Below are 20,001 nucleotides of genomic sequence, written 5' to 3'. Positions count from 1 at the left end.
GATATTTTGTAAATTTCCTACCATAAATATATCAAAACTTAATTTTTGATTAGTAATATGCATTGATAACAGCTTCATTTGGACAACTTTAAAGGTGATTTTCTCAATATTTAGATTTTTTTGCAACTTTAGATTCTAGATTTTCAAATAGTATCTCGGCCAAATATTGTCCTATCCTAACAAACCAAACATAAATGGAAAGCTTATTTATCAGCTTTCAGATGATATAAAAATGTTTTATGGCATGTAAGTAGCCAAGAAACATTTACTGATATAATTAGAGGACTAGGTCTTATGATTGTGTTAAAACAGGTTTTCTTCCTGAAGAAGGCTGATTGAGCCGAAACGCGTAGATCTACTCTTTTAACTTTTTTTAAAGATTTAGCCCATTGAATTAAAGGCTTTTTACTTCACGGGTGCCTTGGAGTACTTCATCTTCTTAGGTTTTCACAATCTTCTATTCTCTCACTCCATCTCCACACTTGTTTTACATTTGCCACATGTATTGTGTGTTTAAAATATTTTTTTAATGTGTTAAGCAGTCCTGGGATTACTACACTGTACTGGTAGCTGAAAGCATAATCAAATTAGCCAAAATTTTTCATAAACAAACACGCACATGTAGAGCTAAATGTCAGGAGCTGAATTCAGCGGAAATCTGGGCGCAGATTCTGTGCAGACCTGCTTACAGTTCACTTCATCACTCTTACCATTCGCTCCATTTCCTTCCAGTCTTTCTCCATCTGTTCCATGGGTTTAGTCCACCAGCTGCAGAATCGAGCGAAACGCCGGCCCTGGAACCAGTATTGCCTCAGCCATTCGAACTCCACCTGAACGGAGCAACACAGGGTCAAGATGTTAAAGCTGCAGGGTGTCATTTCTACACTAATAGAGATACCAAAAGGAACTACAAAATTTATGTTTTTTTTTAAACAGGTTTCACCAATCGCTTTGGCTGGCACTGTTTGGACAAACAGGTAGTCCTGCCCTAAACTCACACAACTTCAACTGATGTTTGACAGCTCAAACTATGTTCAAAAAAGAGCCATAGTGTTTTCACTTTTCAGGGAAAATTAATTTAATCAATTTATGAATGTTATACATAAAGTTGTCCCTGTACATTAAAATGATTTAAAAAATAATTAAAAATGTAATACATTTCTTAGTTTTTATAGTTATTTTTATTTGTTATGTATTTGTTATGATTATTTAAAGCACTTTGAATTACCAATGTTTACTGTGAGATGTGGTACTGTATATAAATACACAGGCCTTGCCTAAAAAAAGGATACATTGAAATTTAAATTTTTATCATAATTACTGACTCATATGCAACTATTACAGAAGGCTCAAACACTGATGCTTTAGAAGGAGAAACAATGTAGTGAAAACTTTTGAATTTGAAGATCAGTGTAAATTTAACTTATTTTGTCTTCTGGGAAACATGTAAGTATCTTCTGTAGCTTCTAAAGGGCAGTACTAAATGAAAATGCATATGATATTAAGGCAAAATAAGAAAAATGTACACATTTTCATTCTGTTCAAAAGTTTACACCCCTGGGTCTTAATGCAACGTTTTCCTTCTGGAGCATCAGTGAGCATTTGAACCTCCCGTAATAGTTGCATATGAGTCCCTCAGTTGTCCTCAGTGTGAAAAGATGGATCTCAAAATCATACAGTCATTGTTGGAAAGGGTTCAAATAAACAAAAATGCTAAAAAAAAAAAAAAAAACAAGAATTTGTGGGCCTGCTCAGGACAAACAAGAGACTCATGGACAACTATCACTGAACAAAAAAAAAAAAAACATTGTGGATTATTCAGGTAACAACACAGTATTAGGAATCAAGTGTATGTAAACTTTTGAACGGGGTCATTTTTATAAATTCAACTATTATTTTCTCTTGTGGACTATATGTAAATGTCTTTTATGTGACATGTCATGTATTCAGGTCAGTACTCAATTAAAAAATAACATGCATTTTGTATGATCCCTTTTTATTTTGGTAAAATAATTACTAATTTGCAGACTTTGCAAGGTGTATGAAAACTTTTGACTTCAACTGTGTATATATGTATATATGTAACATGTCCATCATTCCATAAAAACGTCAGGCTGTCATTATTGGTTTCTGAATACAATAACAATGTAAAAAATCTAGCGAAAACAAACTCTAAAGCAGTTTGCCATTCTGCACCAGAGAGCCTTTTGAAAACTAGGCAGATGAAGTCCAGTCCTTGAACGAGAGGTCAAACCATAGCAAGCAGCTGACATCTACTTAACAACAACTAAAAAAAAAAACAGCAGTCAAGTGTGTTTGATAGTCTGTAAAATGTGGTTGTTGGACAAAAATGTTTTGTGCTCGAGTCATTCTTCACTATCCCTCACTCTGGCCTATGTGTAGTGTATTATATCAGCATGGTCTGAAACAACAGCAATCCAGACGTCCATCCATTTATCAAACTCTATCCATCCATCAGTGGGCAATTTAGCAGCAGAACAGAGCAGCGGAGGGAACTGTGCACTAGTCACCTGAGTCAGTGAGGTGGGGAGACGGGGGAAGGGCATTTATACGGGTTGGTGGGAGTGATTTTCAAAACTAAACTCCTACGTTAAGGTCATGCTAACAAGGGAACACAGGTAGCCGCATAAGCTCCTAGAGGACGAGATGCAGAACAAATCACACACCTCTGAAACCACACACATAAACAAACTACTTGCTTTGTACTCAACATCTTTGCGTTTTTGTGTGGTGCTGATCAAAACTGTGTCATCACAATAGGAAGGGGGATGATGACATCTGCATTTCCTGTTTTCCTGTTTGTTGTTTCGTTTCCTTTGTTTATGTCTACTGCTACGTAACACCCAGGAGAGACGTAAAGATTTATCACACACGCCGAAAAACATTGCACCTACACACACTTCTCTTTCCTTTCCTCCTCAGCCGGCTTCTTTTCGTTCTTTACTTCATTGCTTTCATTCTTCATCCCATCAATCTCTCACTTTCTCTCTCTACAGGGAGCAACAGAATCCACCACAGGCTCTCAGCCTTTCTCCTCTGGGAATCTCCCCATCTTTGACTCTTTGAAGTGATGAGTTAACCCTCCTAAGGATGCTTAATGTAGCCACGTGCACGTGTGTATCCGTATCTGCCCCACATGTAAACGCAAGCACCTCACATTTGCCCTCCCACAAGCGTTGAACAAAGCACTGCTCCAAAATTCATTCTCCAAACAGGCCCCTCTGCGCCTTAGCTAAGAGTTACAACTAAACAACACACCGAAAACACAACAATAGACCATGTCGACTGGTTTGGCCTGGAGCAACTGAATGACATGAGTTTGTTGAATAAAAAAAAAAAAAAAAAGGTAATTGAGAATTTCTATTTTGCAATTTTGACTTTTTTTTCTTAGAATTGTAAGACATAAACTCACAATTGCAAGTTATAAAGTATGAATTGTGAGACATAAACTCACAAATCAGACTTTTTTCTCAAAATTGTGTGATATAAACTCAATTGCAAGTTATAAAGTCAGAATTGTGAGACAAATTCTGAGAAATAGTCACAATTCACAATTGATTTCTCAGAATTGCGAGTTTATGTCTCACAATTGTGACAATTTTTCTCAGAATTGCAGGTTTATATCTTACAATCCTGACTTTATAACACGCAATTGTGAGTTATAAAGTCAGAAATGTGAGATATAAACTCACAACTCGCGAGTTATAAAGATAGAATTGTGAGATATAAACTGAACTCGCAATTCTGACTTTTTCCTCGCAATTGTGAGTTTATAGCTTAGAATTGTGAGATATAATCTCACCATTGTGAGTTTTAAAGTCCAATTTTGAGGGGGAAAAAGACTGATATTTTCTCAGAATTGCGAGTTTATATCACTTAATTCAGACTTAACTCGCAATTGCAAGCTTCTATCACAATTCTAAGAAAAAAAAAGTCTGATTTTTTTTTTTTTAATGGATTGTTTGATGAATGGAAAATTTAAATAAAATAGCATTTATTTGAAATAGTAAAGACATGTAGAATTAAACAAAATAAACAAATTTTGATCAATTTGATGTATTCTTGCTGAATAAAAATTTATTTAAAAAAAAGTGTTATATGCATAGAATACAGCTAGTTTCATGTTTTTCCATGATCTTTTCTTACACAAAATAAAAAAAATAAAAAAAAATTAATAAAATAAAAAAAAAATTATCAATAAAATTTGAAATATTTCTAGCAATTGACCCTACACTAAGAGTTTGATTGACAGGTAATCTGACTAATCAAGATGCAGAATCTGCCTTTTTTCTGACTACAAACCAAACACGAAAGTAGATTAATATTGGTTTATTGATGACTTTTGACAACGGAAAGATTCTGAATGAAATCAATTCAATTTCTCAAAAAAAATGACCAATCCACCAAAGACTTGGTTTCATACAAAAAGTAACCTGCTCTATCGTGTCTGTCGTAACATTGTCAGTTTGCTCTTTGCACCACAATGTATTTTTTACTGAACTGAGAACATGATTTGTGGTGTGAGAGTGCCATGGCTTGTTAGACATAGCACCAGTAACAAAGTGGTGCAGGTCTTTGCGAAGATTCAATTTTAAAAAAACATATTTGTAAAAATAAAAACTGACCATTCTTTTATGGTGAGGGCAAGTAAACATTAAATTGAACTGGATAGCATAAAAAATTGTATTGTTTATTTATTTTTGAGCTATCAGTAGTATGTTTTGTATTAAGAGTAAAATGTAATAGGTGCATGTATTTTGTTTTTAAATCATGTTGCACTGAAAAGCTGTTGTGGACAGGTCATTTATCTAACGGACCGTAAAACTGCACACCTGACTCTCTCATTCTGCTTCATAAATACCTGTGTTGGCTATCAGTTTATAAGCATTCAAACTGGCTTGAACAGGATCATCTTTAGTTGGACTGAGATCAGACACCCCGGGTTCACTTTCACATATGGCCGTCTTCAAAGAAATGCTACACTTTGTGTTGGTTCAAACCTACAATCGCTTCAGACTAATGCCGACCGCTGACAGCATCTCTACGGACGCCGGAGGCTACAAATGCTAGCAGCCGCTTTTGTGTCTGTCGTTCCCCCCCGTGCTGATTGTCTGTCTGTCCTTCTGCGTTGAAAGCCCACACAGCGCCGAGAGCTTTGAGCCAACATGGAGGCCAGTTTCCCGCAGAGCAGGCCTGCAACAGGCACAGAGCTGGAAACTATGCGACTGGCATTTAGAGCCAAGCCGTCTGCTGCTGTGAGGTACTGAGACTAAATGCCACCTGCATATTCTGGAGGGAGAAAAAGAGAGAGAGGAAACAGACAGAAACAAAAGGCTTTCAGTGACAGGTGGAGAGTCTGTCTGCCTACATCTCCAGCTGAACGAGGTCGTAACTACTAGGTAGATACGCTACTGGTCAGGTGCTCATCACGGTGACCTCCGGATATAGCACTGTGGCATCTTATAGATGAAATGGGTTAGGATTTCTAGTATCTTTCACACAAGACTCACTGTTAGGACTACCAATCAATTTTACCAGATCTCCCTCAAGTCTAGCACTGCTGTGACAATCAATAGAGGCTAGTCTGTGCTGTTTGCTCTGTCAACCCACATATGCACACTTGGTTATATAAATAAAGAGCCATGTATGTGTGCGCACATCAGCGCAGACAATGAGAATGTAAAAATATATAACTTAGGGCTGAGATTTGACTCACATTGCACAATTCGATTCTGCTTCACAAGTCTGCGATTTGATTCGATTTCCGATTCAATGAGATATTGATTATTTGGGATATATATCAGGTACAGTACATGCCCAGTTTTCTTAAGTCAAAAAAAAAAATCTCTGATGCTGTCAAATATACATGAGAGTCTGTTGGTAATACATTACTGTAATACAGTAGGCTAAAACGAACTGATTTGTACACAAACGCTTAAATTAGACTCAATTATGTCTAATAATAAAGTTACAATTATATAATTATATTCCTACTCAAATTTGTTTTTTGAAATATAAACATTTAAATGCTGGCCGTCATAACTTGACAGATTTTTCTAGCTGACGAATTTATGGTCGCTGAATATGTTCTGAGGTAAATGTGACGGTAACGTTACCTGATATTGACGCCTTTCTGCGGTTCAAACACAGATTGAGCGATTACATGAGACAGGATATAGATTTCGGTAAATTGTACTCTTTCTTTTAACATACAGACGTTCATTTATGTTTATTTCGTTCTGTAACTGGTATCAAAGTGGAGCAGACAATCGGTTCACGTACGCTTTGTGCTACCGCTTCTCTGGAACTGAGGTGCTACAGCGATCTGTCACTCCACAGTAAACAACGTAACTTTTGGCGCTCTAGCGGAAGAACTTTTCAGCCGGAGCTACTTCTCTCTCTTTATATCTATGACGAATTACGCAGGTACTGGGTTAGTCCGCAGCGGTTCCTACCAGAACCAGTTTGAAATAGTCCGAGCATAAAAACTTACTATAAGTGTACCGTAGTGATTCAGGATAAGCCAAAAACACGGTCTGGAAAATGGATTCATGATGTACTCGCTTATTATATAGATTTAGTCAATTTTGAATACAAAATAGTTACGGACTGTAGAATACTGTAATAAAATGGACAGAATTTTAAATCTGAGACTTTGTTTCATATCAAAAGTAACAAAACACAAAGCTTATTGCGATTTATTAGATGGGACACCACAATGTTCAGTTGAAGACAGGCTAGACTAATCAATTAAAATCGAGAAATTGATATTTTTTCACCCAGCCCTAAGTTTAAGAATCTTCCTGAAACAAAGTTTTTTTTGATGCACATCTAGGAATTTATTTCATAAATGTGTTGTTGTTTGTGCATGTTTTTGATGTGCATTTTGGTGATTTCATTTGCATCTTGGAGTATCCGTTCCACATTTCTGATTCAATTTGCATTAAAAAAATTACATGGCTGGAAACCCACCAACTGTATATAAAAGGGAATACAAAGTGCTTATGCAAAACTATTGTGTTTTGATCGGTTGATAAAGTTTGCATAAAAATACATTGGTGAAAATCTGATTACTGATGTAAAACTGAATATGTATAAGCAAATTAGATTTGAAAGCAACGATGGACAGAGGATTTTCAGTGAATAACGACACAATCCTCACACAAATCTATATGGCTTCAGAAGACTTGGAATCCTGCACGAGTACAGGTGTCACAATATACCAGTACTGACAATAACAGTGACATTTGTAAAAATGAAATATCAATATCATATTAATAATGCATAAATAATAATACAGTAAATGACCAAGCGTCCAAAATAGTAGATGGCAAGATTGCACCTTAAAGAGGACATAGGATGCCCATTTTCTACAAGTTGGTGAGAAAGTTTGTGTGATTCTTTAAGGTCTTCATGCAACCCAACATACTTTGATTGAAATTCTTCTATGGTTGTGTAAAACAACATTTTACCTTGTCAAAAACAGCTCTGTTCACAATGAGCTGTTTCAGTGCATGCCTCTTTAAATGATAATAAGCTACTACTTAACCCACCCCTCTCCTCCATTTTTTGTGTAGTCTGTGCCATGTTACCATCATAAACACAAAGAATCCACTGCATCCTTAGTGGCTCTGATGCTGGAAGAAAATGAAGACTCTTATGTTTACTTTTACATGCAACTACAAAACACCTGCATTGCTTACGAGAGATTGTTGACGCTACAGCAGCTCGAGCGCTGAGAAAATGGCGGACAACATAAACCTATGAAAAATATGCTAATACAGGACAGTCCGTCAGTTGTTGTGGGTGGGGTTTGAACAATATGATGTCATGCTCAGAAAATCAAAATGGCTTGATAATAGAGACTGATTTGGTTTTCTGGGGATTCAAAAAAATTGAGTGAATGTATTTTTATTATTGTAGGGTGGTTGTGTCGACAAACTGCGAAGACATTTATCTGCAAGCACAATTAAAAGTTAATTTTGCATCCAATGCCTCCTTTAACGCTGGTTGCCACCTGTCATAAAACAGAAAAAGAAGACAAGGATAAGAAAGAAGAATAGAAAACAAACAAAAGCGACACACTCTACCCTCCTTTTAATTCTTTTTGGATTAATTTTTTGAAAGTGCCAATCAACAGTAAGTCCTTTTTGAAAAGTTTGTTACAACTTGTGGTTAACTTATGGTGACAAAAACTTTTTTTTCTCTATAAATATCTGGACAATATTGATTTTGTTAATCATTTTGACTATGTGATTTTGTGAAAGCCCTACACAAGTCATATGGACCACTTCAACTATGCTTTTTGTGTCCATTTGAAATTCCACAGGCCTTTGCACTTCCTACTCTTATTAGGTTTGGAGCAAGGTTTACAAGTTTGGAAAAACATGAAGGTAAGTAAATGTTGACAGTTTTCATTTTTAGGCGAAACAGCCCTCAATTCAACACCTTTTCAGAAGAATCTGCAGGAAACCTTGGGAGTGAGAGATATAGAACCTCCTCCATATAGCAGTTCCGACCCTAAACACACAGGTAAACATTCGCCTTTATCAACATCAATGGACTAACACACTCCATTAATCCTACACACTGCAGATCCTTTACAGGTCCCCCATCAGGGGCTGCTTACCGCAATCTCTATGCAGTCCACCACACTAAACAAGAGCTAGACGCTGAGCTCTGCCAGAACAGCATGCTGGGATAAAAAACCGAGTATCAATAATAAATAATACAATAATACATCATTTAAGAACACACACAGGCCCTCGTGGGCAGTTTCAACAAAATAGCCTCAATCAGGTCAGAGCGCCGAGGTCGGTAACCTCCGGGGAAGCTGCCGCCCCCAGGCAGTGGTGTATATAGCTATATATATATATATATATATATATATATATATATATATATATATATATATATATATATATATCACTTTATATTTTGAGAAGGGGGTTTTAAGGTGCTGAGTGGTAATCCAGGTGAGTTGGGGTTCAACAGAGACCCAACACAAGGCTGCAGATAGTTAGGCCCTCTGAAAGAGCTATTGTTTGGGGTTTGAAAAATTAATGCCTAGTACAACCTTTAAAAAACCTCCAAGCAACCTCATCTGTTATGGCCTGAGACACGCGTTTGGGATTTGGTGTTATGAGTACACATTTTACAATGCTTCAAACCACACTCACATTCTCATTCAAATACACACCTCGTTGTGGATGTCCTCAAATTGCTGGAGGGTGGAGGGGAGGAGGGACTTCAGGCTCTTGGTGTTTTTCTCAGGGTCGGTGTGTAAATTCTCCAAGGCCTCTGAGCAGCGTTTCTGTATGTAGTCCAGCGTTCCTGTACAACACTAACACAAAAGATATTAGTGTGGTATTTACACTTAAGCCAGAAACACAGAGATACTGGTTGAGGATTCAACATGAAAGGTGATGAGGTCTGATCAGGACAACTGGAGAGACAACGCTCACCTGTACGACTCTGTGAGTGGAGCTGAATCTAGCCGTGTCACCAGCCAGTACACAGTGCTGATGTGTCCGATTCAGATCATCTATAGATACGATCACATACCAACAGCCACACACACACAACAGAAGAAACATACTTCAATATTATTATTATTATGAGAGAGCATTTGTCTTGGTTATTCACCTACTACTCAGCATTTAAGGGCCATTCTACATAATTGGTGCAAACTTCTGTGCCACAACCAAAAAACACATTTAAAAAGAATTTAAGAATTCAAATCTTAGATGTTTAATAAGATCCTTCTATTATCTATTGAACCCCACAATAATAGTTAAAATAGTAAGCTTAATATATATAAATTCATCATTTATTGGGTACTTTCAACTAGGAGGTGGCTGTCCCGAACTCTAATTTTTTATTGCATCTTATTCCATTGCTTTTTTTTTTTCTTTTTTTTTTTATAAAGTGAAGAGGTAATTTAAATTACCAATTTAGGTGTTATAATAGTGTTTGGTTCAGTTTTTTAAATCAGTTTGATCAACAAAGCTGTTTTTTTTTCCCAGTGCTGATTAATCAAAGCGCCTCTGATTGGCCCATTTTCAGCATTGACTAATCAAAGTGCCTCTGATTGGTGCGTTTTCAGGGCTGACTAATCCAAGTGCATCTGATTGGCGCGTTTTCAGTGCTGACTAATCTAGACACCTCTGACTGGCCATTTTCAGCACTGACTAATCTAGATGCCTCTGATTGGCCTGTTTACAGCGCAGACTAATCTAGGCGCCTCCGATTGGTATGTTTTCAGCACTGACTAAGGCTACGTTTACATTAATCCGGATACATTTGAAAACGGAGTTTTCATTTTAAAACGCTCTCCGTCCACACTAGCGTTTCCAAGCGTTTTCCTAAAGTTTCTCATCCACACTGAAACCTAGAAAAACATCAAATTCGCCTTACTGCGCATGCGTAAAGCCTCAAAAATTATACAGATGTAATAAGTTTTCACGCAATTCTTCTGGCGGGATAATTTATGGAAATATCTCATCATCCACTGACGCGTCTATATCGCGCTCATTCATATTTCATCTGAAAAGCAGTTGTCATCATGTTTTGCAGGACAGCAACTGTGAGTAAATTTTCCGTCATCATTTTAGGACTGTAATTTGAGGAGTGTACAAGGTAAATCTCTTTAGCAGCAGTGTGTAAATAGCACAGGCACAATTACTGCTGTAAACATAGATATCTATTGGTACAATATTCGTCACATGACTATAAATATGCGTCATCGTTTTCCAAAGCCTCCGTTTTTACTGTCCACACTACAACGTGAAAACGGCGTTTTCTAATTTATCCACTTTGGCCGGAGTTTTTAGAAATAATCGTTTTCTGTGATAAAAACGGGGTTTTCGTGTAAATGAGAGGCCAAACCGCAGGGAAATATCTGCGTTTTCCCTTCGTGTAAACGGGGCCTAATTTAGATGCCTCTGATTGGCCCATTTTCAGCACTGACTAATCAAAGTGTCTCTGATTGGGGCGTTATCGCCTCTGATTGGTGCGTTTTCAGTGCTGACTAATCTAGACACCTCTGATTGGCCTGTTTACAGCGCAGACTAATCTAGGCGCCTCTGATTGGCGTGTTTTCAGCACTGACTAATTTAGATGCCTCTGACTGGCCCATTTACAGCGCAGACTAATCTAGATGTTGCCCCGTTTCCAGCGAAGACTAATCTAGGCACCTCTAATTGCCGCATTTTCAGTGCTGACTAATCTATGCGCCTCCGATTGACCCCTTTTGCAGTGCTAACTAATCCAAGTGCTTCTGATTGGCCCGTTTTCAGCTCTGACTAATCTAAGCACCTCTGATTGGGGCGTTATCGCCTCTGAATGGTGCCTTTTCAGCGCTGACTAATCTAAGATCTTTTTTCTTTTACAAAGAAAGATTGGATTCAAAATAGAAAAAATCTCATAAATCACACCTGAAATATTGTTAAAATTCTAATTGTTATTGATTTACCTCTGAAAGCTTTTTAATAAAATAGCAAAAAATACATTTACAAGGTAGATCTAAACAAAATTTTAACAGGTCAATATAACCCTACTTATTAAATTATACATAACTGTGTTTCGGTAGTGACAAATTTAGGGAGGAAAAATATTCCAAAACATGCCGAAAAAACAATATGAGAATTAACTTTAGAATTACTAGAAATGTGTGCCTTTGATATTATATAATTTTTTATACATACAAAATTTGTGGCAAAATATTTTAAGATGTTTCCAACTCTGACTTTGAACCAATTCTGTAGAATGACCCTTATATATTCTATATATCTAAATTTATATAGCTTTCCTTGAAAGGAACTTTGGTTTGCATCACTGAAATCTCTGATGTACTGCAGCATAAACTGGAGTGAGCACAACAGTAATGTCTGTTTCATTTCCTCCCTATGCTATTATTTTTTTCTGTCGCATTACATTGTCTTTAAAACACTTGGTATCTAATAATACTCTGCTTGTTTCAACCTGGGCTCTGTCATAACCTCAGCGTGAATCATGGGCCATACCAAATTCCCCTAATAAATATTTATCATTATTCTCTTTTTGTCGAGGGGCCGCTGTGCGAGAGTTAAAAGCGGGCTTTTAAATCTATTGGGTCAAAACCTCTCCTTAGGTCTGTCCTGTCCCTGGAGCATTCAGCACAGGAAATCTTATTACCAGCTGGGCCCGGTGTCGGTCCAACAAATTGTTCTCCGCTACCCAGCACCAAATTCCATTTTTGAGAATCTACTGATTAGATTTGCACACAGGAGTCTGAGGCATCAGCAGATGGAAGGGGAAGTGATGTGACAGTGTTAGAGAATCATGGGAATGTGGAGTTGAATAACTGCAAGTTATTTTCTGTACACCTTCCTTTCTCTCCCACTTCTTCTTACTTGCTTGCTTTCCTTTCTTCTCCCATTTTCCACCTTTTCTTTCCTTTGCCTTCTGTTTTTACTTACATTTTTTATTTTTTATATTTCTTATTTATTTCCTTATACTTCCTTTACATTCCTTCTCTCTTTAAAATTCCTTTCACATTATTTATACTGTACTTCCTAATATTTCCCTTACCTAATACTCAATTTTCCTTTTTTATTTACTTCCTTTTCTCTTCCTTCCTTTCCTTCCTTCTTTTCATGTTTTTTTCCTTCCTTACTACATTTCTCTATTCTTTTCTTTTTGGTCGTTACTACTTTTCTTTTTGTACCTTACTACTTTTTTCTTTCCAGCTTCTCTTTTTCTTCCTTCTTTTCTCTTTTCCTACCTTGTCCTTATTTGTTTTCTTGTTTCCTTCTTTCCTTTCTCTCCAACCATCTTTTCATGTTTCCTTTCTTCCTTTCCTTTAACCTTTCAACCCTCCTTTTTTCCTTTTCGTTCCTTACTACTTCTACTTCCTTCCATCTTTTCTCTTTTCCTACCTTGTCCTTTCATCTTTTCTTGTTTCCTTCTTTCTTTTTCTTTTTTCCTTCCTTTTCATTTCTTCTTTTTTGTTTCCTTCAAATCTGTTTAGATTTTTTTCTGTTCTTCTTTCCTTATATCCTTTTCCCTTTTTATTCTTGTGTTATGAATTGCTAAACTAGTTTTTCCATCCTTCACTTACTTTTTGTACCTCATTTTTATTTTTTCCTTTGTTTCCTGATGTGAGGTGTTACACTATTCCTTTCTTCTGAAATTCCTTCCTTCCAAACTTCCTTCCAATATACTTTCTAAACTTCCTTCCAAACTTCTTTCCAAACTTGCTTCCAACTTCCTTTCCTTCCAAACTTCCTTCCGAACGTACTTACTTCCAAACTTCCTTCTGAACTTTCTTCCAAACTTCCTCCCTTCTAAACCTCCTTCATTCCGGACTTCCTTCTGAACTTTCAAACTTCCTACCGAACTTTCCTTCTTCCTTCCTTCCAAACTTCCTTTCTTCCGAACTTTCAAACTTCCTACCCAACTTTCCTCCTTCCAAATTTCCTTTCTTCTAAACTTTCTTCCTTCCAAACTTTCTAACTCACTTCCGAACTTCCAGACATCCTTCTGAACTTCCAAACTTACTTACTTCCAAACTTCCAAAAAAATTTTCCTTCCTTACAAACCTTCTTTCAAAACTTCCTTCCTTCTGAATTTCCTTCTAAAGTTCCAAACTTCCTTCTGAACTTCCAAACTTCCTTCCGAGCTTCCTTACTTCTAAACTTCCTTCTGAACTTCCAAACTTCTTTCTGAACTTTCTTTTGAATTTCCAAACTTCTTTCTGAACTTCCTTTTGAACTTCTGAAATTCCTTCCTTCTGAACTTCCTTCCTTTCAACCTTCTTTCTCAAGTTCCAAACTTCCTTCCTTTCAAAATTTCCTTCCTTCCGAACTTTCAAACTTCCTAACTCATTTCCGAACTTCCAGACTTCCTTTTGAACTTCCAAACTTACTTCCAAACTTCCAAACTTTTTTCCTTCCTTCCAAACTTTGTTTCAAAACTTCCTTCCTTCTGAACTTCCTTCCCTTTGAACTTCCAAACTTCCTTCTGAACTTCCGAACTTTTTAACTTTATTACTTGCGAACTTCCTTCCAAACTTCCTTTCTTTTTAACTTTATTACTTCCGAACTTCCTTCCAATCTTCCTTTCTTTCAAACTTCCTTCCTTCAAAACCTGCTTTTAAAACTTCCTTCTGAACTTCCAAACTTCTTTTCAAACTTCCTTCTGAACTTCCAAAATTACTACCAAACGTCCTTCTTTCCAAATGTCCTTCTTTCCAAACGTCCTTCCTTCCAAACTTCCTTCTGAACTTCCAAAATTACTACCAAACGTTCTTCTTTCCAAACGTCCTTCTTTCCAAACTTCCTTCTGAACTTCCAAACCTCCTTCTGAACTTCCAAACTTTCTTTTTCTGTCTTACTTACAAATGTCCTTTCAAACTTTCGAAGTGCAGGTTGCTACACTACAGCACCCAAATAAAGGCTTGATCTTTATGGAGTGGTTTTCTTCACATTTCAGAGAATAGATGCTTGCTGAAAATCCCCACACACTCTACTGCCATCTAGACTTCACAAACCTTTATTAGTCCCTTCCTACAAATTCAACAGAACAAAATCTGACTAATCCAGCTAGAAGACATAGTGTCATTAACAGTTTATGAGCCAGTTTCCTACTCACACTGTCACCCTTGTCCTGTGCCCAGGAAACCCATTATGACCCATTATGTTTATACTGCTTTAGCTTTTATTTAAAGTCACTTCACAGGACTAAGAGTACCATTAGGTAGGTATAAATAACACTTAGTTTAGAGCAGCCAGCAGCAAAGAGGCCCGACCACTGGAAAGCCCTTCCAAACAGATGAAAATGTCCAGGCAGAGACGATAAAACTGTGTGCATAGGGGGAAAGCATTAGTCATGCTTGTACACAGAAATCGGGAAATAAATAGTGTCCTTATCAAGGTCATCAGACACACTTTATGGGATATTTAGAGGAGAGGGCTTGTGCGTATGTGGGGTCATAGACAGGGGGCATCTGTTGTAGCCATCAGTAATAAAAGTCTGATTTACTGATTCTCTCTCTTAGTCCTGCTCTCAGACAGGGGTCACAACGCTTCATAAAATAACATTTGGTTTTCTTAACCTCTCTGGTACACATGATAAAGGAACCTGTGGAAGCAAAATCCTAAGGAAACAGACAGACATATGTATATAAAAGGATGTAGATATGTACATCCTCTGGGAAAGATAATTCCTGGTCTAATGCATTTCAACATGACCAAGACGGTACGATTCGCTTTACACATGTACTTGAGTCTACTGTTTCTGGACACAGATGAATGTGATTGTGTACCTGTCATATAGTAGCAGTCTCCAGACTGTAAAGGCAAAGCCAGACCTGGTGTGTGGATATCCCAGGCCACCTTCAGTCCAACACGCCAACACGCCTTCTCTTTCTGCACTTCCTCCTTCTCCAAACTTTCTCCTTCTACCTTCAGTTCTTCTTTACTTGTTCCTTCACCTTCTGTCACAGTTTCTTTTTCTTCTTTTTTTGTTTCTTTTTCTTTTTCTTCTTTTTCTTTTTCCTTTTCCTTTTCTTTACTCTGTCCCTCCCCGTCTTTTTCAGGCACCCCTGTAAACAAAGATGTAGTTTGGCTTTTTTTTTATTTACATGACACAAATAATCAGACAATTATTTATTTGGAATAGCCAATGAATCTTGTATGGTTGATATTACATTTCTATAGTAGATTAATGTGTCCTTGTAACAAGTTACAGTACATGTATTTACTATAGGAATAACAGTAAATCATACACAATTACAAGTAGCTAACACTAAATCCTAACCCTAACCTTTTTATAAGAAGTGCATGCTGTTAGTATTACTCAGCACTTATTTTTGTAATTATGCTGCAAAAAAAATGCATTAAAATGAAATGCAACCATTTCTATATTATTTATGCCTAAATAAAAAAAATTAAAAAAACGTAAATATTTCTATTGCTACAAGTAAATTTAGCCTTCAGAACTTTATACTATACAGTATGAAAGATGGATATTCATTTTAAGATGTGCAGTATCTTACATTATTAACTTTGTGTTTTTAAAGATGAACTTTAAAGGTATAGTTCACCCAAAAATGAAACTTATGTAATTAATTAATCAGCTTCATGTCTTTCCAAACCCATAAGACCTTCGTTCATCTTGGAAACACAAAAAGCACCACCACTTTAAAGGCCCAGAAAGGTAGTAAGGACATTGTTAAAATCCTTGTGACATCAGTTGTTCAACCTTAATTTTATAAAGCTACGAGAATACATTTTGTGTAAAAAAAAAAAAAAAAAAAAATTAAGATTAAACCACTGCTGTCACATGGATTATTTTTAACAATGTCCTTACTACCTTTCTGGGCCTTTAAAGTGTCTGTTGCGTTGCTGTCTAAGGGTTAAAAAGCTCTCGGATTTCATCAAAAATATCTTAATTTGTGTTCCGAAGATGAACGAAGGCCTTACAGGTTTGGAACAACATGAGGGTGAGAAATTAATTAGTACTGAAGACAGAATTTTAATTTTGGGGTGAACTTTCCATTTAAGTAAGAGTCAATGACCACAAAAAGTCATTGTAAAAATTTAAAAATTGAGTAAAGGTGTTTTGAGAACCATAAAAAGTGACTTAGAATAAAATTTCTTACTAATACTTACTAGTACTTTCTAATATATGTTGTACAACTTCCACATATATAGAAAGAAACTGTAACTGATAAGACAAAAAAAACAGTAAATAAATAAAATAAGGGCAGGTTGGCACCTATCAGTGAAATCAATATGAAAGCGCTCTTGGAAGCCTGAGCCCTGAGCAAGGCTTTCTCTGCGCTCAGCAGGGATAAATAGTAACTTAATTTCAGCCTGTGCTTTCTGACACAGCTCTCAAAGGGCCATCTGCAGCTAACACAGCAGCGGCGGAAAAGATTCCATCAAAAACACTTCAAAATCACAGTGGCACAAACCAGTGCCTGTTAGAAAAGGAAATGAGCTGGATCTAGTCAGTGTTGGATGAAGAGCTGAACAGATTTGTCACAGAGCGACTCCCCCCGCCGGAGAGCGTTCGTGATACTGCACGCCGCGGCACGGCCAGCATACTCTATAAACCCATCACAGATGTGTTAAAAGATACGGGCATCATGAAAAGCTTGGGTGAGATATTCTTCTTCAAAGCATGTTCAGGTGTAACACGAATCTATACAACACACAGATGTTATCCGAAGGGACAATAAAAAAATAAAATCCATTCATGCACACACACAGAGCAACAAATAAATGATGTACAAAGTGAAATTCCTCTGAGCAACAATCCGTTTCAGCTGGTCTGCAGCATTTCATAGCGCTTTCTCTAAAGTGAAGGCAACATTTTGTGCGATGCTCAGCACGGGTACATACGCGCTGCAAAAGCGTTCCATCAGGGGAGTCTCTCTGAAGTCTGGAACCGAGGGGTCAATTTTACCTCCAAAAGAACAGCTGTGGAATAATTCCACACAAACTGACACATTCACACGCAAAAACACACACACAGACCATTCATGCGCCGTTTGAAGCGGGCCCTGGGGAGGTCAAAGGTCAAATCGGTCAGTAAGAGATTGGCGAAACAGAGCTCGTGAGGCAGGTGGTTCTGGTTAGCGCACCACGCTCTGTTCTGTCCAACTGACACACACACGCACACAGCTGCATGCTAAGCTGTTAGCCTGACGTGAAAAGAGACTGATGTCCAGAAAAACTTCTCCAGTGAGATTCATGTGAAATATGGAAGAGCTGGCTCCTTCTTCATGGAACAAGTTCATACAATGACTGCATGAACACATTCAACCCTTCAAGTGAAGGATGGCTTTGAACTAGGTGGTGTCATAATAAATGTTTTAGGTTCTCAGCGGTGAGCTACAAAAATAAAGGATTTGTTGTCTCTTCAACAAGAATGATATAGGAGTGGGAATGTTTAAAGGGATAGTTAGCTCAAAAATGAAAATAAGGGCCAGATTTACTAAACAGGGCAAATTAGTGTTAGAGCACAATTCCATAAAAGTGCAGCCAGATCATTTCCATAATGACCAGTGCAATTTGCCAGCGCAAATACCAGTAATTTAGATGAACACAAATGCTTCGCGTGATTCATTTTAATACTCTCCTCCCATAAATTTAGTGTCTGAGGGGAAACTCCTACAAGTGCATATTCAATAAGGTCAGGTGCACAAATAACTATGTCCCTTTTCATATGTCCCAATTCTTCACTGTGTGTTTTTAGTAGATCCTGACAGTATCGTTTTAATGCCAAAAAACGGTTTGCACTGATGCACGCTGTTAGTAAATCTGGTTCTAATAATGCATTTCATACTAACGCATAACAAAAACAAAAAGATAATGTAGTTTTTGTCACCACTAACAGTCAATGTATGGACAAAAAAAAAAAAGTGTCGTTTTGTCATACAGTCATACAGGTTTGAAATTATATAAGTTTAATTTAGTTGTAATCATAAGAATTTAGTATTTCATTTCTAAAATGTAATTCTAGAATGTTTTATAGGTCCTTTACACATTATTTCCACCTAATTACTTCATGCATTTTCTCTGATCGGCTAGCTATCTGATTTGTTAAACCGGTTCTATTTACAATTGACCACATAAATGTGTCTCCGCAAAACAAAAATAAATCTGGTCTTCATTTCCCGCACTATATACAAATTTCATATACAGGTGCTGGTCATATACTTAGAATATCTTCAAAAAGTTGATTTATTTCACTAATTCCATTCAAGAAGTGAAACTTGTATAACGTATTTATTCATTCCACACAGACTGATATATTTCGAGTGTTTATTTCTTTTAATTTTGATGATTATAACTGACAACTAATGAAAACCCCAAATTCAGTTTCTCAGAAAATAAGAATATTACTTAAGACCAATACAAAGAAATAATTTTTAGAAATCTTGGCCAACTGAAAAGTATGAACATGAAAAGTATGAGCATGTACAGCACTCAATACTTAGTTGGGGCTCCTTTAGCCTGAATTACTGCAGCAATGCAGCGTGGCATGGAGTTGATCAGTCTGTGGCACTGCTCAGGTGTTACGAGAGCCCAGGTTGCTCTGATAGTGGCCTTTAGCTCTTCTGCATTGTTGGGTCTGGCATATCGCATCTTCCTCTTCACAATAAGGTTAAGGTCAGGAGAGTTTGCTGGCCAATTAAGAACAGGGATACCATGGTTCTTAAACCAGGTACTGGTAGCTTTGGCACTGTGTGCAGTTGCCAAATCCTGTTGGAAAATGAAATCTGCATCTCCATAAAGTTGGTCAGCAGCAGGAAGCATGAAGTGCTCTAAAACGTCCTGGTATACAGCTGCATTGACCTTGGACCTCTGAAAACACAGTGGACTGACACCAGCAGATGACATGGCACCCCAAACCATCACTGACTGTGGAAACTTTACACTGGACCTCAAGCAACGTGGATTCTGTGCCTCTCCTCTCTTCCTCCAGACTCTGGGACCCTGATTTCTAAAGGAAATGCAAAATTTACTTTCATCAAAGATCATAACTTTGGACCACTCAGCAGCAGTCCAGTCCTTTTTGTCTTTAGCCCAGGTGAGACGCTTCTGACGCACAATTCTCTCCAGGGTGCGTTTATCCCTATTGCTTGTACACTTTTTTCTACCACATCTTTTCCTTCCCTTCGCCTCTCTATTAATGTGCTTGGACACAGAGCTCTTTTGCAATGACCTTTTGTGTCTTGCCCTCCTTGTGCAAGGTGTCAATGGTCGTCTTTTGGACAAACTGTCAAATCGGCAGTCTTCCCCATGATTGTGTAGCCTACAGAACTAGACTGAGAGACCATTTAAAGGCCTTTGCAGGTGTTTTGAGGTAATTAGTTGATTAGAGTGTGGCTGAATACTGAACCTTTTCACAATATTCTAATTTTCTGAGATACTGGGGTTTTCATTAGTTGTCAGTTATAATCATCAAAATTAAAAGAAATAAACACTT

General features: G+C 37.3%; 1 protein-coding gene across 1 annotated transcript in view; it reads right to left on the bottom strand.

The window, feature by feature from the left end:
- Positions 1–20,001, bottom strand: part of fto (FTO alpha-ketoglutarate dependent dioxygenase) — a 226,293-nt gene that overhangs the window by 114,810 nt on the left and 91,482 nt on the right. Inside the window, exons 4-7 of the mRNA XM_073836064.1 lie at positions 15,326–15,604; positions 9,486–9,565; positions 9,221–9,364; positions 711–830 (exon numbers count right to left, since the gene is read on the bottom strand). Coding sequence (XP_073692165.1) covers positions 711–830; positions 9,221–9,364; positions 9,486–9,565; positions 15,326–15,604 — 623 coding nt within the window. The remainder of the gene's footprint in view (positions 1–710; positions 831–9,220; positions 9,365–9,485; positions 9,566–15,325; positions 15,605–20,001) is intronic.

The sequence above is a fragment of the Garra rufa genome, chromosome 3, assembly GCF_049309525.1.
Source record: "Garra rufa chromosome 3, GarRuf1.0, whole genome shotgun sequence".
NCBI classification, from domain to species: domain Eukaryota; kingdom Metazoa; phylum Chordata; class Actinopteri; order Cypriniformes; family Cyprinidae; genus Garra; species Garra rufa.
Note: the sequence above shows the minus strand (reverse complement) of the source record. Positions and strands in the feature narration are given on the sequence as shown.